At 43.2% G+C, this 24031-nt stretch overlaps 1 protein-coding gene across 1 annotated transcript; it reads left to right on the top strand.

Moving 5' to 3' along the window:
• Positions 1-545: 545 nt before the first annotated feature.
• CCNG2 (cyclin G2) lies at positions 546-9264 on the top strand. Its single transcript, XM_065878121.1, has 8 exons — positions 546-629; positions 721-858; positions 1504-1641; positions 3094-3344; positions 3537-3615; positions 3717-3815; positions 6341-6546; positions 8033-9264. The coding sequence occupies exons 2-8, from the start codon at positions 721-723 to the stop codon at positions 8154-8156; spliced, it is 1035 nt and encodes a 344-aa protein (XP_065734193.1). The 5' UTR covers positions 546-629; the 3' UTR covers positions 8157-9264.
• The last annotated feature ends 14767 nt before the right edge of the window (positions 9265-24031 follow it).

Genomic DNA, 24031 nt, shown 5'->3' with positions numbered 1-24031 from the left:
TTGGATTGACAGCTCCGGGTCTCCGCAGAGTTGCGGAATCAGGGCATCAGTGGATGGAAGGGTATTGTCTAGGCACGGGGCGGGCTGCCAACCGGGTGGGCCGCGCCACCCCAGCGCTCTCTGGGACCTAGGTCTCTGCCCCTCGGGTTTTGTTCAGAGGAGGCGCTGCCGAAGCGGATGGGGAAGGCTTTGGGGCTGGACTCCAGCGAGAGGGGCTTCTGGAAATGGGCTCCGCGGGAGGGGCGGGGCTCGGGAGTCTCCTCCCTCCGGTTCTTTGTTCAGTCGCGAGACTTTCCCTCCCCCCACGTTGTGCAAAGCCCCTACCTCCCGGACCCGCTGCCCTCGGAGTCCCCAGTGCGTTCCACTGGGCAGAAACCCCTCCGCCCGCGACTTCAGGTGGAGAGGACCGTCCGGACACCGCCGCCAGAGGACAGTTTCCTGTTTGTGAAACGGCTGGTAGACCGGGGCTGGCCGGTCTGACCCAGCGCTAGCCGGCGGACGTGACCACGGCCCCTCCCCCTGCCACACCTCCCTGGCGGTGGGGGAGGATTGCTCCGGGGTTCGGCTGGACGTGACTGGTGCCCTCACCCGCTTTTCTCTGGGGTGTGCTGGGGCGCCCCTCGCTGGAGGTATTGGCCCCAGCTCTTTTGTGTTCCCCCCCACCCCCACCCCGCCCAACTCCAGGATACATTCTAACTGTGTGTGGTGTCTTTGCTACAGATGAAGGATTTGGGGGCAGAGTACTTGGCCGGTCGTGAAGGGGTTCAGCTCTTCGGATTGTTGAACCTCTACCTAGAACAGGAACAGAGATTCCAACCTCGAGAAAAAGGGCTGAGCTTGATCGAGGCTACCCCGGAGGTAAGTCCCAGGAAAGATAACTTGCTCTAGTCGCTGACAGGGCTTGGGCAGATAACTTTAATTTTTTTTTTTTTCTAGTTGAATCTAGACTAAAGGCTGCAAAGTTTCTTAAGACCACAAGTGGTCGTCCTAGAGTACTAAGATAAATCTTAATACAGGGTCATGCTTTTGTTTCTTAGCAAGAATGAGAGTGATACTAAATCTAGGGAAGTGTGGCTTCAAATGTGGCACCCCCCCAGCCTGCAGCTTCAGAGTGGGAGACTCCCTGGGAATTGAGCAGGTCATTTGTGGAAATACCCTCTGCCTGTGCAATACTTCTGTATAGTAGGCTCTTAAGTGATTTTTTTTTTTTTTAAAGAAAACAAGCAAGGAACCTTCTACATGTCCATTACAAGGGAATTGAATTATGTTTGCTCTTATCCTCTGGAAGTGTGGCAACAGTTTGCTTTATATTGAATTGCTGAATGTCTTTTATGATGTATATTTTTAAAAAGCAGTGTTGTATACACATTTTGTATCTGAAAAATTGTAGTGCTTTGTATTCTTGAAGATGCAGGGGAAAAATTTACCTTATTTGAATCTGTGTGTATTGTCCATTGTAGTTCTAAGACAGTCATAAACTTTGGCTCTTGGTTTTTGTTGCAGAATGATAACACTTTGTGTCCAAGATTGAGAAATGCCAAAGTAGAAGATTTAAGGAGTTTAACCAACTTTTTTGGATCTTGCACTGAAACTTTTGTCCTGGCTGTCAATATTTTGGACAGATTCTTGGCTCTTATGAAGGTATTTCATCGTTTTTATAAATAAAACTTCATTTTTTTATACCCAGTGCCTAGCACGATACCTAGAATACAAGGTTTCAGTAAATATTTGGCAAATGAATGTAATTATGTCACTGTACATAAACATTTTTAATATTTGGAATTGTGATCTTTAGTCCGGATTAAGAGGCTACAAAAGTAAGCGTATTATTGTATCTTAAGTTAGGTTTTCCTGTACCTCTTACATACCTTCTCTTTAAAGATGTGAAAAAATGAAGACTACTGTTTTTTTAGGTGTTTCTATATACATAGCTCTCAAAATAAGGTTTTCATATTTTCATCTTCTGTTTTGTTTCTGTTGAGCCTAGGTGTTTTTAAACACTTGAAACATGGCAAATGGAAGTATAGCAGTATGTTAAAGGGGACCTATTGCCTTCACTATGAGAAATCTTTTCCAAGCAGGGAGCCACAGCCTTATTAACAATTACCAGCAAGTCATATGATAGCACTTTTATGTGGAATCCAAAATACGACACAAATGAACCTATCAGTGAAACAGAAACAGAATCAGGGACATAGAGAGTAGACTGGTGGTTGCCAGGGGGAGGGGAGTGGGAGAGGGTAGGAGTGGGAGTTTGGGATTGGCAGATGCAAACTAGTATATAGAGAATGGATAAACAGCAAGGTCCTACTGTATGGCACAGGGAACTATATTCAATATCCTGTGGTAAACCATAATGGAAAAGAATATGAAAAAGAATGTGTATATATAGGTATAACTGAATCACTTTGCTGTACAGCAGTAATTAACATTGTAATTCAGCTATACTTCAATAAAAAATAAATTAAAAAAAAAACAATTACCAGTAACTGTTAAATGTGGTGATACTTCTGCCAGTAGGATTGCTGTCAGCTGCTGGGTCAGTTTTCAGGGCACTGAAAAGGGAAGCCATCTGTCCATGGCAGCTTGTACATATGCTCTACTCTGCACATCTGATGCAATATCTCTCTTGGGGAAATTTGCAGTGAAGCATGGGATGATTCTTAAATAGATAAGAAGACACAAAGATGAATGTATTATTTTTATATCCAAAGAAGTGTATTTTCTTGGTGTTGGAAGGCTTAATTTATTGTGGGGGAGGTTGTACTATTATGAATTTCATAAGTTTGAAATATAATGTATAACTGTGAGAAACCTAGCTTTTGAACTTGCATTAAAAATTTTTACCTGCATTTAAATTAAGTAATTTAAATGCTGAAAATGTCTTTTTTGTTTTTTAAAGGGAGGTTAAGAGAGCTTAAAATGTAAAAACGATTAAGTATAACTGTGTGTAAGGGTAAGTGCGGGGAAGCAGCTTGATTGTGTTCTGTCTTAAGAATAGGGGCTCATTACAATATTCTTTTTTTTAAGTGTGTGCTTTGCTAAGTTAAAGTGACAATTGTTGGAAGAAATGTTTTGTTCTTTGTTTTTCAGGTGAAACCTAAACATTTGTCCTGCATTGGAGTCTGTTGTTTTTTGCTGGCTGCTAGAATAGTTGAAGAAGAATGCAATATTCCATCTACTCTTGATGTAATCCGGATTAGCCAATGTAAATGTACTGCTTCTGACATAAAACGGATGGAAAAAATCATTTCAGAAAAATTGCACTATGAATTGGAAGCTACTACTGCCTTAAACTTTTTGCACTTATACCATACTATAGTACTTTGTCATACTTCAGAAAGGTAGGCGGGATTAAAAATTAAGATTTTCTACTTGAGCATTGCTATAAGTAACAGTAAAGAATTAGAACTCTAGTGAAATTTGTTTTTACCTGCTCCAAACTTTCAGCTTGGACTTTTAATAAGTCCTTAGAATTGTTTAAATCTTTAGAAGTTTAATAAATAAATATTTTGTTCTTTCTTTTCATTGTATAGGAAAGAAATACTGAGCCTTGATAAACTGGAAGCTCAGCTGAAAGCTTGCTGCTGCCGACTTATCTTTTCAAAAGCAAAAGTAAGTCAATTTCTTTCTTATATATATTTCACAGTTTCTGTTTTTCCCCCCGCAGTTTCCATTTTGAATTAAAAAAATTATTTTTCTTTTTTTTCTTGTAGCCATCTGTATTAGCTTTGTGCCTTCTCAATTTGGAAGTAGAAACTTTGAAGTCCATTGAATTATTGGAAATTCTCCTGCTTGTTAAAAAACATTCCAAGGTAAATATCTTCAGAACTTATTCTTTAAAGCAAGTTTTTTCCTAGTGTCTTATTTTATCTTTTCTGTAGTGACTTAATCATTAAGTAACACCTTATGGGGCTCTTAACTGTTACTCATTTATTCTTGTATCTTAAGTGTTGATGTTCTACAAATGCAGCTTCAACCCAGACAGTATTAAGCTGGAAGGGAACCCGGTCACTTAGGCTAGCTTCTTTCTGCGTTTAGACATCCCTTCTGTAGTCTTCTTGCCAGTTGGTAATACAGCGGTCTACATTGCCCCATGCACGTTGTTCTAAAATGCGTATTAAGGGCTTCCCTGGTGGCGCAGTGGTTAGGAATCCACCTGCCAATGCAGGGGACACGGGTTCGAGCCCTAGTCCAGGAGCATCCCACATGCCGCAGAGCAACTAAGCTCATGCTCCACACTGCTGAGCCTGCGCTCTAGAGCCCACGAGCCGCAACTGCTGAGCCCGTGCTCCGCAACAAGAGAAGCCACCACAATGAGAAGCCCGTGCTCTGCAACGAAGAGTAGCCCCCACTCGCCACAGCTAAAGAAAGCCTGTGTGTAGCAATGAAGACCCAACACAGCCAAAAATAAAAAATAAATTTATTAAAAAATAAAACGCATATTAGGAAGTAGAGTTAGTAAATGCACGAATGGCATCCCATTACATCTGTAGGACTGAGTCATCGTCCCTTTAGTAGCATTACCAAGATAACATCAGCTATGTTTTTTTTTTTTTTTTTTTTTTTTTTGCGGTAAACGGGCCTCTCACTGTTGTGGCCTCTCCTGTTGCAAAGCACAGGCTCCGGATGCACAGGCTCAGTGGCCATGGCTCACGGGCCTAGCCGCTCCATGGCATGTGGGATCTTCCCGGACCGGGGCATGAACCCGTGTCCCCAGTATCAGCAGGCGGACTGTCAACCACTGCACCACCAGGGAAGCCCTGGCTATGTTTTTCTTTTAAACTCCTTTGTCAGGCTAGCCTGATAAGTTTTTTCAATCATAAAGAGGTGTAAACCAAACATAAGCACAGTCCTTTTTCTTACACTGATAGTCTAGTTGGAGAAGTATGGAACTGAACACGAAGCAGGGTGTTCTGTCATTTACTGTTCTGTGTCGCAGTCCTGTAGGGTCTGTGTCTGAACATAGGCAATAGTTCGGGATTTGGTTAGCACAGAAGTAGGGTAGACCGTGAGAGGCACAATGACTTGGAACCTGGTTGTACCAAAACAGTCTTAGACAGTGGAAGTTTGGGCAGCAAAGGCTTACGGCTAGGAAGCTGGTGGACTAGAAGGGTTTGGGAATCATTTTAGGGTCGGTTTTTAGATAGAATATCTAGGTGATAGTCACAAGCAGGAAGTAGTACACCCAACTCAGTGGTTTTTAGAGGCCAAGCATGGAAATGAGGCAAAGAGTCACGAATGACCAAGATTTGGACCTAATGGTGGAGAGAATATTGGTACCATTGAGGGAAATTGGAGAGAAGTTAACTGTGATCAAAGAAGTATGATTTTAGGTACTTGTATACCTTTCAGATAGGTAGATGTCTAGCAGGTACTTGGCAGTCTGGACTAAAAACTCCGGATAAATTATAGTTGGAGATTGAGATTAGCAATTTCCCATGAGGAAATAATAGTTGAAACCGTAAGAAATTTTGGGGAGTCCTTTGCTTAGCGGTTGATTAAAACTCTGGGTTTTCAGTGTTGGCAGTTTCCCCACGTAGGGGATGTAGGAGGTGATGTCAGGAGAATAAGAGAGTGGTAGAAGCCAGGCTACCAGGGGGATTAAGATGTGACTGGATTAGGTGGAAATGGAGGCCAAGATGATATAAAATCATCATCTGTTTTGTGGTCAAGTACATGCAACGTGAAGCATTTTGTTTTAATACGTAACTTCCAGCTTTTGTTTTAATCACGAATTTACTAGTTTGAATCTAAACCTTTTATAATAATGTCATTTGGAAACATCTTCGGTGAAAATTGATTCCATGAAATAAATTAGGGCACTCCCCAGTGGTGGAGGAACTGTGCCCTTCTGGGGGAATTCCTCTTCTCTCACACTGCCAACTTCTCCATTTGCATATATCTGGTGTCTTAATGTAAATGCGTATTTTAGCAATCCAAGTCATGCTATGTTACAGAAACATAAGTTATGTTAAATTCCTTTGCATTGCGACTGTCAAAGTATATACTTGATAACTGATTTATTAACAGACCTAGTGTTTTTAGGTGAGTGTGCTTTCTTAAGACAGGCGGAGTATTCTCTGTATTGAATCCTATGTAAACGATTTATACCTGTGGTGCTCCTCCCCTAAAGCGGTGGTTACCAAACTTTGACCGCACATTAGAATCACCTGGGGAGCTTTAAAAACCCTCGACGCCCAGATGACACCTTATATCAATTAAATAAGAGTATCTGAGGGTGGGAGCCAGGTGTTTTTTAAGGATTGCAGGTGATTCCAAGGTGCGGCAAGGTTTGGGAACCGCTGTCATAACCTCTTCATTTAAATATTTTTTTCAGGTTAATGACTCCGAGTTTGTTTACTGGAGGGAGTTAGTTTCTAAATGCCTAGCTGAATATTCTTCTCCTGAATGTTGCAAACCAGACCTTAAGAAGTTGGTTTGGATTGTTTCAAGGCGCACAGCCCAGAACCTCCACAATAGCTACTACAGTGTTCCTGAGTTGCCCACAATACCGGAGGTGGGGTGTTTTGATGAAAGTGAAAGGTAAGCAGGTTCCTTGACTAATGACACTTCCCCAGACTAAATGTTACTGATTTTTGTGTATTAGAGCCCCTACCTCTGATAGCATCATTTCTTTGGATAAGAAAATTAACCAGAAGTAGTTTTATTAAAATAGGCAATAGTTTGGAAGTGTGCCCCCCGTCCCCACTTTTTCTTTATTAAAAAACAACAACAGGGGCTTCCCTGGTGGTGCAGTGGTTAAGAATCCGCCTGCCAATGCAGGGGACGCGGGTTCGAGCCCTGGTCCGGGAAGATCCCACATGCCGCGGAGCAACTAAGCCCGTGCGCCACAACTACTGAGCCTGCACTCTAGAGCCCGCGAGCCACAACTACCGAAGCCTGTGCTCCTAGAGCCCGTGCTCTGCAACAAGAGAAGCCACCGCCATGAGAAGCCTGCACACCTAAACGAAGAGTAGCCCCCGCTTGCCGCAACTAGAGAAAGCGCGTGTGCAGCAACGAAGATCCAACACAGCCAAAAATAAATAAATAAAATAAAAATTAAAAAAACAAAACAAAACAACAACAACAAAAACCAGCATCCTATACGTCATTGCCTCCCCGGGACTTATAACTGGAAGTTTGTACCTTTTGACCACCTTCACCTACCACCCCCTCCCCCCAACTCCGCAACCACCCATCTGTTCTCTGCATCTGTGAGTTCTGTTTTGTGTTTTCAGATTCCACATATAAGTGAGATCGTACAGTATTTGTTGTTCTCTGACTTATTTCACTGCTCCTGTTTAAAAAAACTGGTTGTTTCCCATCTTTTTTGCTTTTTGAAATAGTTTAGTTAAAAAAACAGCATTCCGGGTTTTTTAACATTAGTATGAATTTCTGTAATGGTCCTATGGAAAGAGGCTGCGGGTTAAATGACTTGAAAGTAAAGGGAACTACCACCACTGATGCGGCAGAGTTCTGTAGAGATTTTTAGTTTTGTCAAATGCCGTTGTCTTATTCAGAGTTTATTTTTGTTAGTAAAGTGCATTATTTAATTTTATTGAATTTCACCGTTTTATGCTGTAGGGAGAAGAGACCAGAAGTTCCATTTTTCTAGCTCGTTGGTTTCTTAGTTTGATATTTGAGAAGTTCAGTGATGCAATTATTGATGCAAGAAAGACATCAAAACCATGTGATAGGAGATCTTTGTCATTAGTTTGCATTTACTGCATTTAAAGTACTTAGAATTCTATAGTTACTGCTGACAGAGTTATTACTTGGTACAAGAATAATAGTTTGGCAAGTGGTAATTTGTTTAAACCTCTTAAGCAAATCTGTATTCTCTAAGGAGCTTACAGTACACTTCACTTTAGGAAGTCCTTCTAAGTTAAATTTTGTCTCTGTAGAGCTTAAATTTTGAATGTAAAAATCCTGAGACTAGAGCTACTTCTTCAGCAGTTTAATTTTGCCTGTACGACATTTAGACGTGTTTTAAATGATGGGATCCTCTTCTCTCTGTCTTTCCTTTTAGCGAGGACTCTTGTGAAGATATGAGTTGTGGAGAAGAGAGCCTCAGCAGCTCCCCTCACAGTGGTCAGGAGTGCACTTTCTTCTTCAGCTTCAAAGTGGCACAGACGCTGTGCTTTCCGTCTTAGAAATCTCATTGTTCTGGGTCCAAAATGAAAGTGTGTGTACAGGTTTCAAAGCAATAAATGGGGGAGTAGGTAGTTTCCTGGTGCAGCCCCCATCTAGGCAGGAATTGCATAGACTCTGGAATACCTACCTTCTATTTATTATTCAGATCAGATCTGGCCTATTTTCATATTTAATCCTAAGCCATCAAATGGGTTAGTGCCTCTTAAACAATTAACCGTACTTCAGACCTTGGCACTTTATTTTTCTCCTTGATCTTTAGCTACGTGGGGGAGGAGGGAAGGTGCTGATACCTTCAATTGGTTACTTTTCAAGAAGATTTTTAAAGTTGAGTAGTGTAGCGTCAGCTGTTTTATAAAGCCTTCAGGTGTCTCTACGGAAACCGACCGGGAGTGTGCAAGTGCTTCCTTATCAGGGGCGGTGGGCCATCCTGTAATGGTTTATCTTAGGTCTCTCTCCCCCCCATTCTCAGAGCAGAGAATATACTCTTCAATGTCAAAAACCTTTTTTTGTTTGTTTGTTTTAAATGATCAGTGTTCTATCTGATGCAGACTCTAGAAACTTAGGAATTATAATGTTGACATTTCTGTGAATTTCAGTATGTAATATCTTCATTTCTTTGAGGTTTCTGCCAAAACAGAAATAAGCAACAGACTAGGGTTGTTGGATAGTTGCATTCCTAATGAGTAAGTGTTGTCAGACTACAGTATTATTTTAATGTTTTTAAAACAATCCATAATCTAGTTTTGCACGTACCTGTATGAGAGCAGTGCAGCAAGTTGAACAGAACTAGGTAACTATGGAATTGATAAATGTTGACCTAATAGCACATTTTGTCTCATTTTCTTCTATTAAAAAAGTCTGCATGATTACATTGTATTTCCTTTGTAATTCACGTTTCAAAAATAATGGTATTGTACATGGGTGCCACGACTGAATATGAAGTGTAAAAAAAGAAAACAAAACCTAAGTGTTTGTAGTATTATAGTTTTAAGCGTATCTGTGTGGTGGTACAGCCATAAGAATAGGGATTTATAAACTCTGTACATGTGAGATTTTGTACAGAGAATTTTTTTAAACTTTATAAACTGTATATGAAAATGTAAATCTTTAAAAATGTACATAAAAATCCTGTATTTTTTTACCGTGTGTGTGATAGTCTAGTCGTTGCATGTAAATATAATTTATTGTGTATTCTGTATTATAAATCATATAACGATGACTTACTTTTTTATTGGTAAGTCAGCATCCATCGGATGTTTTTTGAAGTGAATCTTTTTGAAGTAATAATAGATTACAACTCAAAATAAAAATATTAATGAATTGTACTCCTGTTTACAGTCACATTTTAATTTTTACCTTTTTGGTGAAAAAGAAAAGGTGCTTGCTGTATTTCAGAGGGGAGGCTTGAAGTGAGGCTGGAGTGCCTCCAGGATAAGCCCTGTCTCTGGTTACCAGAAGTTCTCCAGGTAGTATTTCCTCACTGCAGTTTGGCCCTGAGCCTTGGAGATACTGAAAGTGAATCTGTCACTGGGGAGTTGACCTCTCTCTGGGGTGTACTCATATTAAAAGAGTGACATATTAACCTGAATGCCTATTAGTTTATAGCGAAAGCCAAAAGGTATCAAGTAGACCAGAATACTCACGTTGGCAGGTTAGTACAGTTTCTGTCTCTACAGACAAGCCAAATTCTCTTTAGAAGGTTGCTTGGTGAATAAGCACTAGGGGAGTAAGCTTTGACTGGACATTGCCAGCCTCTAGCTCTTTGGATCTTTTTCCCCAAGCTTTAGGCTTGATCTGCAAGTGGTGGCCTCCACCACCCTTTTTTTTTTTTTTTTTTTTTGCATGGGTTTCCCTATCTACTTTGGTTTTGTAGACCTTTGTCTGTTCTAGTTGGTTAGAAAATGAGATATACAGAATATGGTTTTCATGTAATACCTCTTCTCCCCTGGCAATAGGGACATGTTTTCCTACCCTCCTAGTGGAGAATCTCTGCTTGAATGACCCTCCCTCTCTTATTAAGCAATTTGGCAAATAGTAGACAATATATTCTGCTTTCAGATTTTGATTTGTTGAGCTGCAAAAGTCATTTGTGGCTTTGCAAGTCTTGAGCCCTCTTCAGTTCTTCTAGGGTTTTATTGCTTTTCTTACTACATGGTCTTTCTGTGTGAATCTGTCCACATGTGACTTCATATGTTCTCCTTTCTGGTTTTCATTGTATTTAGACCCTTTTCCCGAACTCCCAGCCTATTTGTTCAAAACTGGTCATCCCACTTGGAAGTTTCTGATTACGCCCAAACCTGCTCTTCCTGTGTGTCTGTTTTGAGAGTAGGTATTCCATCTACTCAAGCTGGAAACTTAGGTGATTTCCTCATTTCTTCTTGCCTGCTACCTCCGGCCTGGAGGTCACCATTTATCATTTATACTGTGTATCTACTCTGTCTCCACTTTTCTGACACTGGCTTGGCTCCGACCTGTTCTCTATTAGCAGGGTTACTATTGTACAATATTCTAATCATCTCTCAGTCTCCAGGCTTACTTCTGATCCCCTTGCTGCCTGGGTGTCCTTTTGAAATATGCAAAATTTTTAAAAATATGCAAATTTGATTGTCTCTCCTGAAAAATTATTCAGTAGGTACTTCTCAGGATAAAGTCTATATTGTGACATACAAGTCTCTTCCTGATCAGAACATGGCACCTTTCTCTGGTCTTTCTTTTCCTTGCCATTTCCTAGAGCTATAAAATGTGTATTAAAAAAAGGTAACTGGCAGCTATGTGGGAGATGGAGCAGGTAGAGATGAATAACGTAATGGGGAGACCAATCAGGAGTCCTGCAAAAATCCAAGAAGCGGTGAAGGACTGAGCTAAGGCAATGGCAGTGGAGATGAGGAAGACAGGTAGGACTAGAGAGGCACTGTCCTTTGTCTTTAGGCATTAGAAGTAGACTCACAGACAAGTCCAGGAGCCTGGTTATGCCCTTCCCGGGCCATTCAACCAGTTGGCTTTCCCATAATTGTGATGAATAAAATTGAGAATCAAGCCCCCTGCCCCATTCACAGCAGAGGTGAGGAGAAGGCTGACGTTTTGGTCTCATACTTGCTCCTTGATTTGGCGGCAGATTTGGCTTTTCAGGTTTCAATCCTGTCATTTCCTAGGATGTAGTGTGCCCACTTTGCTGCTTCTGCCAGAGTGCATGCTGAAATACAACTCTCCCTGACCCCTTGGTCCCCAATCATTTGACTCTCAGAAAGCGAGATTGGACAAATAATGTGTTTCATTCACCTGTTATGCTTGGAGTTAATACTCAGGTTAAGTGTACAGGCATTGGCTCCAGAATACAATTTTAACCATTTTCTTGGTCTAGGATCTGCCTTTTTCCTTCACTTTCTTTCACTGCACACTGGGTTCTAATATGATGTTCCCCACTGCCTCCCACCTTCCGTGGCAGTGCATGCCAAGTGCCAGCTTATTTAAGCAACCGACTTATCAGATTCCTACATGGCCAAACACCATGTACTTTGCATTTGTCACTTGACTTGAGTTTTTCTAACTCTTTATACCAGAAATGGTCAACAACTTTGCTTTGTGGTTAGCAAATCGGATTGTGTGGTAGATAGTTTCCCAATAGCCAATGAGTCCTCTCATCCCTGTGCACTGTCAAGAGGTGGATTCCATTCCCCTTGAATTTCAGCTGGCCTTGTGCCTAGCTTTGCCTATTAATGTGCAGTGGGAGAAGTTCAGTGCATGTCTAAGCCTAGGCTTCAAGAACTTCCCTTTCATCCCTCTTGGAAGCCAGCCACCATGGTGCAAAGAAGCAGGTTGGGTTACTGCTAGTAGAGAGCCCATGCAGAGAGGCTTTTGGAGTTGGGAGGCCATCTTGGATGTTCCAGCCTCAGCTAAACTCCCAGCTGAACACAGCTTGCATGAACATCTTCAGCTAAGCCACACGGAGTGGGGGAACCACCCAACTGATCCTAATTAACCCACGGACTCTTGAAAAATAATAAATCATTATTTTAGGCCCCTAGGTTTTGGGGCTGTTTGTTACACAGCAGTAGATAGATAGCTGCGACAGGTTGCTTGTTATTTATAGTCAAATGGCGGTTATTTCTGAGTGGTGAGATGACAGATGACTTTTCTTTCTAATTATGCTTATGTGCAATATCCATTTTTTTCCTTCAAATGGATTTGAGTTATTAGTGTATTGACAGAATAAGGAATGAACTCTAATAAACACATACTGATTATATCCTTTCCTTGATTAAAATCCTTATTGGTCTCACATCACTCCTGAGCATCAAGTTCAGACTCTTTAGCACAGTTTCCAAGACCCTGCTTGACAGCCCTTCTCAGCTTCATCTCTCACGGCATCCACATCTACACGCTTTCCAGCCTGGTTGCAGTTCAGCTCCTTCCACTCATCATGGTTTCACTCCCTCCTGTGACTCCGTGCACACTCTTTTGTCTGCCTGGAACACCTTTCCTGTCATCCTTATCTGGAAAACTCCTACTTACCACCTTAGGAGTCTCTTCATTCTCTCATTCACCACCAGCTATTTGAATGCCTCTTATGTGTCAGGTAGCACACTAAGGGCTGGATATACAAAACCAAACAACGCACAATGTCCTTACCCTCATGAAACTTACATTCTAGCCCAGAACCAAATAATTTACAGCAAATAATATGATTTTTAAAGGTTGTGATGATGTGTTTTCTTCCAAGAAATCTTTCTGGAACTTACCTACTTACTTATTTCCCTCTCCTTGTCAGTGCTACCTGTTTCCATAAAACTCTATATTTTTCTTATCCTACCAGTTAATACCTTGCTTGTCTGCTTACCTTACTTGTCTGACCTGGGAAGGCAGGGAATGTTTGTCTTTCTTGCTATTGTTGAATCTCCACCACCCAGCATAGTATCTGGGCCAAACTCCTCCTACTCTGGCTGTTACTGGCAAAAAAAAATAACCTCACTGTTCACTTAATATGTTCCAGGCACCTTACATGAATTCTTCAGTCCTTCCCATGATGCTACTAGACAAGTACTGCTTTAGTCCCATTTTTCATAGGAAGAAACTGAGGATTAGAGAAGTACTTTGACACAGATCTGGGAAGTGGCAGGGCTATAACTCAAACCAAGTCTGTCTGCCAAACCCTGTGCTCCTAACCAGAGTGCTAAACTACTACCCCAACCTTGGTGGTACTCATTAAACAGTTGTTGAATGATGAAATAATAAAAAATAAACGTTCCTATAGAGAAAATCCTACGCATAATCCCAGTAAAGTAAACCACAGTATTCTCCCGTCTTTCCGTTTTTAAGTGCTCTCCCCCATGTAAAGGAAAAGTGGCTAAGATGTACAGTTAAAATGTCTTTAATCACCCAGGAGCCACTTAGGGTAATGTAAAATTCAAGGCAGTATAGTGGCAGAGAAAATGAGGCCTCATCAAAACCTGGAAACTTCTTTGCACTCAGGTTTGTGGGCCCTTCCCAGCCTTCGTACATCAAGTTCCTTTTACACTTAGGTTATACTTTATACTTTATTATTAACTTGGGTTCCAAGGCCCACAGTCATTCGGTGTTAATGGGGCCGGGGCTTTGTCGCAATAGGGGACTGTCTTGTTAAAGGTTTGCTTGCCCTTTGCCTGTTTTACCTTTATCCAACATAGCAGTCATCCCCCACTTACTCATTTACTGTTCTGGGATATTTTTCGAATAATTATTTCATGTGTCTGTGGTTTATCCTCTTGCCTAAGCGCTAAGTTCTCGTGAACCTTTATATCCTTCAAGGTGCCTAGCGTAATGCTGGACAAGAACGCGTGTTACCACTTTTCTGCATGTATCACACCTGACAGTGTCTTTTCCATTCCCGATTGCAGCGATTCATAGCTCGTAAAGGTGAACCTTCATGCATGCAAGGTTGAAGTCACCCTCTCCGAAGTTAGGATTTCAAGTCATTATTAGGGCATGCGGGGGGCCGTGGCCCACTGCTACAGTTACATGCACCACAATCAGGAGTAAGCTGTAGGGCTTCCCTGGTGGCGCAGTGGTTGAGAGTCCGCCTGCTGATGCAGGGGACACGAGTTCGTGCCCCGGTCCGGGAAGATCCCACATGCCGCGGAGCGGCTGGGCCCATGAGCTGTGGCCTCTGAGCCTGCGCGTCCGGAGCCTGTGCTCCGCAACGGGAGAGGCCACAACAGTGAGAGGCCCGCGTACCGCAAAAAAATAAATAAATAAAATAAAAATTAAAAAAAGAGTAAGCTGTAGTGAACAGGAACACAGGCTCCCACTGGACTATCAGAGTCTGATCCTGGTTTCACCACTCACTGTCTGACCTGGCTGGCCATTAACTAAAGTGTTTATGCCTCAGTTTCTTCGTCTGTATAAAGGGGTCGATAATGGATGGACCTGTGACAGACACAGAAATGTGCTGCCGAGATGCCCCAGCTGCTGGGAGTGCTTTTGGCACACAGCCTTCCGTTGATGGCCCCTTTGGGACTGTGACCCGGAGAGCAGCCTCACCCAAGGTCATGCCCTGCCCAGGAGGGCCAGCATCTAATGACTAACTGAGGGGGGAAGACGCATAAAGTCTTGGTCACTTTGGTTCAGCACAGGACAACTCAGATGGATCGCTTTTGTCCCAGAGCTCTCCATGGGGTTGGCTGAGGCTGCTGTTGGGTCTGTGTTGTAGCTCAATTTCCTCCACCCAACCTTCCTTTTTCCTTCCCCTCCCTGCCATGGGTGCGGATCACAGCGGTGTTTCCTACTAAACATCCTGCACCCTAAGCTTTGTCTCAGTGTCTGCTTCCCGGACACCACCATTTGCAAAACTGTCTCGTGGGGTTACCGTGTGGATTGAATGACATGACGATACATGATAAAAAATTTGAACAACACCTGATATGCACTTATGTAAATATTGGCTATAATAATTATGACCCCACTTTTGTCCCTACTCTCCCACTTCCCTTAGACTCAATTATTTATTCAACTATTATTGAGCTAATATGATGTACTAAGTTTTGTTCTAGGCAATGAGGATGCCAAATAGAATCAAACACAGGTCATACCATTGAGAAGCTCATCCTCTAAAGGGAGAGGCAGACATATCAGTTACCACGCAATGTGAGAACCATAGTAATTGAAGTATGTACAAGGCATGGTGCTAGCATTCTGGTGTTGCCTCTGCATGAGTTCTTTAATCTTCTGGATGGAACTAAAAGACCATTTGGTGTGATTTCAGTCATTCCAGGGAGGCCCTGATGGTCCATCTTTTTTCCAGTGCCCCTCACATCCCTGTTTCCCTCTAGCTCATTCTGTCATCCCCACTTTTGGAAAGTCTTTCCTTTAGCTAAAGATTTTGAATCTGGTTAAAATGCAAATATCTCCAATAGGGTTTTCACCTTCACGACATTCAGAAACTATGGTTTGAGCACCTATTTGCTGTGAGTGTAGTTTTGGACAAGTCACTTGTGATTATTTGGGGACCCCAGGAAGTAGATACTGAGATGAATTCCAAAGTGTGTGCAATAGTTGTGTTGGGGGATGTGAATGACTAACGGGGAGGAAGGATGAAGGGTTGGGCAGGGAGAGCCTGGAATTGTGATCAAATCTGACAAGACTCAGCCAACCTGGGCCTTAGGAACACAAGTTGCCCATTAGAAGAGCCCCATGTTGGGTAGCAATGGCCAGGGCTAGCAACCTGAGTGCTTAGTGGCTGACTGAGGATTATTCAAGGAGAGTATAGCTTCAGCTCAAATGCCGAGGGGCTTCCTGAAGGGGCTGCAGCTGGAGGCTGTCCTTGCAGGGGAATGGCAGCTTCTTTCTGGAAGGGAGATCCATGGGGTGCATCTCCAAGGGGCCATAACTTCTTTGAGAACTACTTTTTTAATCCAAAAAGAGGAGACACCTAGAACTGCAAAAACTCTTGGCAAGAACACTCCATTCAAACCCCTGCACTAAGAGACGTGGCCGAACTTTAACTGGCTTCTTGCAGCCCAAGGCCATGTTCCTGGGACAACCCTGCTGCCTTTTGAGTTCCTCTCTGGAAAAGCTCAGGGCTGTCTAAACAATCTACAGTTTGTTCTAGCCAACACCTGACCTCCCTTTCCTAAGTCATTTACTCTAAAGTGTTGACAATTGTGAATCCTTTATCTGTCCCTTTGAGATGTGTATCTCCTACACCTCAGGAGGGTCTTTCTAAAGGATCTGAAAGCCATTCCTTTGACATGTAATCATCAGGAAGGACTGGGCCTCTGTCTTCCAGTGTCTGTGGGAGGGTAGAATCCTAACTTCCGTTAGTTGCCAGATAGCAGACACAGCTGCCCTAATCACATTTACACTCACCAACACTTCATAATTTTTCATTGAGCCTCCACTCGCTTCCCGTCCCTTCATCCTCGTTCTCCCTTTAAAATCTCCTGTTGCCTCTGTCCCAGATGGATGGCACTCAGCTCCTTCTCCTCCTGGAGTCTGTGTTCACCGCATTCACTAACGTCCAGCTTTGCTTATCGTTGACAATGCTAAGATCTGCCTTTCCTACCTCCCAGGGTTTTGAGAACTGAAGAAGTTAATGGAGAAAAAAAGTATTCTGTAAACTGCGAAGCTCTTTACAAATGTGAGTTGTTGTCGGTAGGAAGGCATTGCCTATATTTTCCTGAGAGGTTTTGAAAAATACATCAAAATATTTTTTCTGTTCTTACATCTCCTCTCTAAAAATGTAAACACTATAGAGGAAGTGGATAATGCCTACAATGCTACCCCTCAGAGATACTGCTGTCAACAAAATGATGTTTATCATTTCATTCTTCTGATGCAAGTATAAACACATAAACTTTTTTTTTTGCATGGGTGGCATCCTACTCTATATGCTCTCCTACAACACACTTTTCTCATTTAACAATCTGTCGAGGCACATGTCAGCATCAATTAATATGAATCTACTTTCTTCTTTTTAATGGCTGCAGAGTGTTTCATTTCATGCTCATGGGATAATTTGCTTAAGGTCCCCTTCTAATGGATATTTACATTGTTTCCAATTGTTCAGTATTTTTAATCAGAGCAGCAATAAATATTCTTGAACATACATTTCTGCTTACCCATGCAGTAATTTCTTTAGGATACCTTTCTAGAAGTGAAATTCCTGGGTCTAGTCTAAGGGAATACGTATTTAAAATTTATATTTTGTTGCCCTGCTCCCCTGAAAAGTTATATGGGTTTACACTCCCATCACTAATGCACATCAGTGACACTTTTTTTACTTCTGCGCCAGAGGATTTTGATGGGGGATGGGGGTGGGAACAGCTTAGAAAAAGTGCATGGGATCATTAGACTCCGAAAGGACACAGAGAAAGTTGTCACTAAAAGGGATGGCGGGGGGGGGGGGAGCATAGATGCTAAAATCTGGGCTCAGAAAGTAACCTGCTTCCTGCTTTCCGTTGGGTGCCCCGTCCCAGCTTGTCCACCGCTGGGCATCACGCATGCTAAGCCACCAGAACACTGAATGTCTTTTCATAGGATATGCAGGCAGGCAACTGCAGCTGCTCCCCCTGGGCCTGGGCAGGCAAAAGCCTCCCTGTGCAGTGCAGGAGAAAGCCCTGCCTGCAGCTATAGCTGCCTGGCCTCAGCCCTGTCCCATCTTGTACATTAAAGAGGAGCAAAGTTGACATGTCCCACGAAGGGAAGGCGATCAAAGGCTAGACGAGCTGCCAAGTCTCAGAAGTGGTGTTGTGCCTGAACTTGAGGCTCGGCCCCAGGAGCAGACATTTATCTCGGTTGCTTCAGGGAAGACTTTCATGTTATTTTTGGGTGGAGCATCTGGGCAGGGAAGGAGGTGACGGATGACAGGGAGGCCCATTTTACCTGCCTCCATCCATGCCTGTGTTGTACCAGTTGCCAGGGTTCTTCCCTTTCACCCCCTTTTTTTCTTCTTATTAATTTTTCTTAAACTGAAAAGATCTGGGCACGTAACTTTTATGGGAAAAAACCCCTTAAAATATAACTCTAAAGGTCATCTATTATGTGTCCATTCTCATGCCACAAATGTCTTCATGATATACATTACCTGCCAGCTGTTGCCACAGGGGTCTGTGTTTTCCACATAGCTTCTGAGAGCTAGTCGTTTTTCCCTTTGGGTCTTACACTAAGCAGCTTTAGGGCACACTGGTGCAGCTGCCTAACAGCTGTCGCCTGGACTTAGGGCAGGACCCCTGTTTGAGGCTCAGTGACGTAGTTCTTTTATGCAGTTTCTAGGACTCTGAGCTCCAAGCAAGCAGCAAAATGGTCCTATGAGAAGCACTTCTCCTTTGTCTGGGGAGCGGAGAGGACTAGGTGTTTCCTTATCCAGGGCTGGCCCCAGCAGCTTCTCAGGACTGCTTTCTCTTCCTTTCTCGATGCTATTAGAAGAACGTGAAAAAAGAGGGAAGCAGACCTAATTATCCATTTCCTCAGATCATCAGCACCCATTACTCCTTCCTGGTCTGTTTAAATCAACAAGATTGCCCACTCTTGAAGGGCAACTGACCAACCATAGTCAAATCCATGCACTTATGCTCAACAGATATTTGTGATTTTATCAACTCGCAAAAGCTAAAGAGGGTCCCGGAATGCTAAAGAGGGAAGCTGGCTGGACTGTAGGGCCGAGCTCATGGTGACAACACTTTCATGGGGTCACCAGAGTTCAAGATCAGGACTTCAGCTCTGCAGGCCCAGAGCTGGAGTCTAACACATGGAGTAGAATAGCCTTTCGTGAAAGCAAGTGAGGGTATCAACTAATTAATTTGTATTTGAGGATTCCCCTTGGATCCAGGATGTTAATGCCTGCCATCAAAACATGCCCTTCCTGCTAGCAGAATACATAGGAAACTAACTAATCAGAAAGTCCATGCCTGGAGAGCATGATGTGAGAACAAACACTGGGTTTGGCTCTGAGCATCATCCCATCCAGGGCTGATGAAACACGGTGCGTCAGCCTGCCCCCAAGCAGCCCTCTCCAGTTAACCTGATGGGCGTAGCTGTTTTTGTTGTGTGTTTGTTTTTCACTCTCTTCAGGCATTTACTTCCACTGCTATCACAGAGAGCTAATAGCATCTATGACATTTTTTTTTTTTTTTTTTTTTTTGCGGTACGCGGGCCTCTCACTGTTGTGGCCTCTCCCGTTGCGGAGCACAGGCTCCGGACGCATAGGCTCAGCGGCCATGGCTCACGGGCCCAGCCGCTCCGTGGCATGTGGGATCTTCCCGGACCGGAGCACGAACCCGCGTCCCCTGCATCGGCAGGTGGACTCTCAACCACTGCGCCACCAGGGAAGCCCTAGCATCTATGACATTTTGATGTGGTTGTAGTATGGAAGACTATAATTCCCCTGTAGAGACTTTATGTCTTTTCTTGAAGTCTTGAGGGCCCCTATGCAATCATTTCAAAACCTATACTGCCATCCCAGAAGTGTTTTCGTACTCAGTCTTGAGAATTTGTAGTATTATTTTTCCAGTCTGCCTTATAGTATATTCACAGAATTGTAATTTGAAAGATAGTTCAGAATTTCCATATACATCCAACTTTTTTTTTTTTTAAGTACTAAATGTGGAAGATACAAAGATAGAAACGCATATTGGCTTTCTTCCTTTACTGATAGCAAAGGCAGAAAAAACAAAGCGTTCAGGAAGAGGGAAAAACACAGGACTAACAAGAATGTAAAAAATCTTGTGGGGAGAGAAGCAAGAGGGAAGGAAAGGAAACTGCACATGACAACAGATGAAAGAACGGGGATTAAAATATGGAAGGAGAGGAATTTACTGGGGAAGCCAGCGAGCCCAGGCAGATCCAGTGTGGGCCGGCTGTTAGAAAGAGCCTGGATTGGGAGTAAGGAATCGTGGGTTTTAGCCCCAGATTGTTGATAGCTGTCTGACCTAAGCTAGTTACTCTGCTGCTCGGGAACTGACTTTCCTCCTTATAAAATTAGGGGATGGGACTCGGTGACTTCCTGAGGTCCGTGTGGCTTTGTCATCCTCCTTCTAAAATTGTGAAGAAAACGCCAAAGCAACTCAAGACTTTTGTCTTCTGGGAAAGTTTCTTGAATCCTAGATGAGAGGATTGTCATTACGACTAGTTGTCATCTTTTTGAAAGATTACCTCCAGTCTGTGATCTGGTCATGGGTTTTAAGCTCCGGATTACACCCAGTCCAGTTTATCTTGATGTCTGTTAATTTTCACTTAGAAGGATAGAACTGATAAATGATTGTATAGACAACTCTGGTGGGAAATGGAATGATAAGCATTCATAAATGGGGCAAGCCCGTTCAGCACAGATACCATCTGAAACCAAGGCCAGGATAAAGACCTTAACGTAGACATCCTTGGGGATGTGCTGCAGGTGGGCCTGATCCAGAAGTAGGTACCGTTTGGGCAGCTCCATAATTTTCAAGCCCTGGTGAGAGAGGACCGTCTCAGGCAGGCAGCTCTGAGCAGAGCGGATGTGAGTGTGATGCCAGACATTTGCGAGCAACATAGACCTGCAGAAAATAAACCACATCCATGTTTACTATCCAGTGTGTGTGGAGAGGACAGGCCAGTCTGCAGATCTCTGAAGCTGTGTCTCATGGAGGCTGGATAGCTTATAATATTTATGTTGTAGAAAAGCTCTGATGTGCGATTCACTCTTCCCTTGGCTGAAACTTCACATCTTCTGATTCTTTTTCTAGCTTTGTTGAACTTAGAAACAGCTTCCATGAGCTTCTTGGGAGAGTTCCTGTGTCTTCTTCATTGTTGTATGGCCAGCACCTACAAGAGTGCCCGTCACATAGTAGCTGCTTAAGAAATGAAAGTTGAGGGAATCCCCTGGTGGTCCAGTGGTTAGAACTTGGCACTTTCACTGCTGGGGCCTCGGGTTTGATTCCTGGTTCGGGAGCTAAGATCCCATGCATGGGATGACCAAAAAAAAAATGGAATGAACAAAAAAACAGATGAAGCTACTTCCTCAGAGGAAATTATGCTCTAGAACAGATGCTATTTTAAAGGCCTACAGCAGGACTACATATGAAATAAAAGGGAGTGGCAGTGACACTCCTTCAGAACTCTGAGAATTGAAATTGTGGAGGCCGCACATAATGGAAGAGAGCAGATATTGGGAGAATTCTCCTTAAAGCAGAACAAAATAAGCAAACACATGATCAAAAAAGAAAACAGAATGTCTTCTGGGCCCCAAGGTAGAGAAAACAGGGCTTGGCTACAGCATTCCATGTTGGAATCAACACGGCTAAGAAAGCATAAGCCCAACACAGCTAAGAAAGAACAGGGATGATTTGAGTGGAAACAGAAAAACGAGTCAGAGAATCAGAGACCAACTTTGCCATTATTCACCTGTGTAGGCTGGGGGCATGGATGTCCTTTCTGAAATAAGAGAGCACCCACATGAGGAATATCTTCACAGCGAAAACGTATTAGTCAGAGTAGACTTGTTCTGATCCTGTATTCTCTTAGCACAAATGTTTGATTTCCATGGAGATTTCCTTTTCGGGAACAAATATGCTGACGCTGCCCTCTGCTGTCAGTTCTGCTCCTCTAGGAAGCAGGTGCTGAGATGGAGTTAGAGATATACGAGGTTTATTGGGCAGTAATGGCCATGGAAGGCGGGGTGGGGTGTGGGAGAAGCAGGATTGGACAGGAAGAGCTTCAGACTGTGGCGTGCATCTGAACAAGTCTCTACCAACTCGACAGGGGGTTCTGGAACAAAGATCAGAGGAGTCCTGTATTGGGCAGACCTGGCCAGACCCTAGTAATCCCAGCTTGTACAGTATTGGCTGGGGGCTACCCGGGGAGAACATGGCACCTCAGCTCAAACATGTCACAGATCCAGAAGGCACTGCAGCTAGAAGCTGGCAGTCAGCTGCCCTCCTTGAAGCGGGAGAGCGAACTTTCTTGAAGGGAGATCGGTATAGCACACAACCACAGCTGCTGCATTCTCCAAAGCCATTTCCACATCTCTTATTCCATGCCAACGCCCACCACAGAACAGTGGCTAGAACACGGATGGAGCTGGAGATTATCATACTAAGTGAAGTAAGTCAGACAAAGACAAATATCATATGATACTGCTTATATGCGGAATCTAAGAAAAATGATGTCAATGAACTTATTTACAAAACAGAAACAGATTCACAGACTTAGAGAATGAACTTAGGGTTACCGGGGGGAAGGGTAGGGGGAGGGATAGGTTGGGAGTTTGGGATTGACATGTACACACTGCTATATTTAAAACAGATAACCAACAACGACCTACTGGAGAGCACAGGGAACTCTGCTCAATACTCTGTAATAACCTAAATAGGAAACAAGTTTGAAAAAGAATAGATACATGTATATGTATAACTGAATCACTTTGCTGTACCTTGAAACTAGCACGACATTGTTAATCCCTATATTCCAATATGTATTGATAAGAAAAATTAAAAAAAAAAAAACAAAACAGTGGCTAGAGGGTTAGATGCTTGCTTTCCCAGCCATCTTGACAATCGGGGTGACCATGCAACCACGCTCTGGCCAGTGGAGCTTCTGGGAAGCTAACTGGGCAAAAAGACAAAGCCTTATGAAAAGCACGCCCCCTTCTCCCCTAACCAGCTATCTGTCTTCTGATTTTTGCATGCAACATTGATATCTGGGGTGGCAGCAACCTTGCAACCACGAGGCCATAAACAAATGTGCCAAAGTGTACAGTTCTTTGATGATATTAATGAGACTGCTCTTCTTGTCGAATAAACAATTAATAATGTACTTATGGTGCAATCCACTTTTTTCCCCCTGTTACTTGCAGCTAACTGTTACACTCATTGCCTGGTACCCATAACTTACAGAATGTATATATAAGTTCCCATTTAAATTAGTAAGTTGGCATTCTGCTTTACCTATCAGTTTCTTATTCCCTTGCTTAGGGTGAGGCAGACCTTATGAAATCGATATTCAATGAGTGCACTGAGAAAATGGTTTTGAGGCCTGAAAAGCTAAAGACTACTCATGGGGAAAGGGTGACAGTGTGTATTCACTCAGTGTCCTTCCTGAGATTGTGCTTTCCAGTCTTAGCAAGTGGTTTTGCATTTATTCAAGCCCCAGGGTAAACTGACATTCTGTGTCCCAGTCAGCTACAAGTTTTAAAACATTAAAAGCCTGAAACCTATTTGATTGGCTCTTCTGCAGTGAAGACATAAAAAAGAGCCTGTACTTTTTTTTTTTTTTTTTTTTTTTGCATTACGTGGGCCTCCCACTGCCGTGGCCCCTCCTGCCACGGAGCACAGGCCCCGGACGCTTAGGCTCAGCGGCCATGGCTCACGGGCCCAGCCGCTCCGCGGCATGTGGGATCTTCCCGGACCGGGGCACGAACCCGCGTCCCCTGCATCGGCAGGCGGACTCTCAACCACTGCCCCACCAGGGAAGGCCCAGAGCCTGTACTTTTAAGGTGAATCTTCAGGTCTGATTAATCATAGTGTGTGTGGGACAATAATGGAATACTATGGAATACACACTATGGAATACATCACGGGCGCTGTACAGGAAGATGAGTAGTGGATGTAATTTTTTTTTATGGAAGACAAACATTGTGTCAGCCTTCTTTTATCAAGGTATCAACACCCATCAGTGTGTCAACACCCGTGAGTAAATTCATTTAGCTGTCACATTGGAAGACAGAGACATGGGAAAAGGATACAGAGTAGTTAAGTTTTAAACATGGTTGAAGGAAATATGGGGTGGGAATAGAGTGTGGAGACCACCACGTTGCTGGGCTGTTGCAGGAGTCATTCAGGGTATCTGTGCCTTCGCACGAGGACCCTAGATGTCTGAGACATCTGAGGGGCCCTATTTAGAAGCAAAAATATACTGTTTTGATGTTCTC

The sequence above is a fragment of the Phocoena phocoena genome, chromosome 5 (genome assembly GCF_963924675.1).
Source record: "Phocoena phocoena chromosome 5, mPhoPho1.1, whole genome shotgun sequence".
NCBI classification, from domain to species: domain Eukaryota; kingdom Metazoa; phylum Chordata; class Mammalia; order Artiodactyla; family Phocoenidae; genus Phocoena; species Phocoena phocoena.
This window is presented reverse-complemented; position numbering and strand designations above follow the sequence as displayed.

Excerpts from the sequence above, each read along its gene's own strand:
- CCNG2 (XM_065878121.1), top strand. The coding sequence starts at position 721 with ATGAAGGATTTGGGGGCAGAGTACTTGGCCGGTCGTGAAGGGGTTCAG. Across the intron at positions 3,616-3,716 it reads TTATCTTTTCAAAAGCAAAA|CCATCTGTATTAGCTTTGTG; the intron begins GTAAGTCAATTT and ends TTTTTCTTGTAG. Across the intron at positions 6,547-8,032 it reads TGTTTTGATGAAAGTGAAAG|CGAGGACTCTTGTGAAGATA; the intron begins GTAAGCAGGTTC and ends CTTTCCTTTTAG.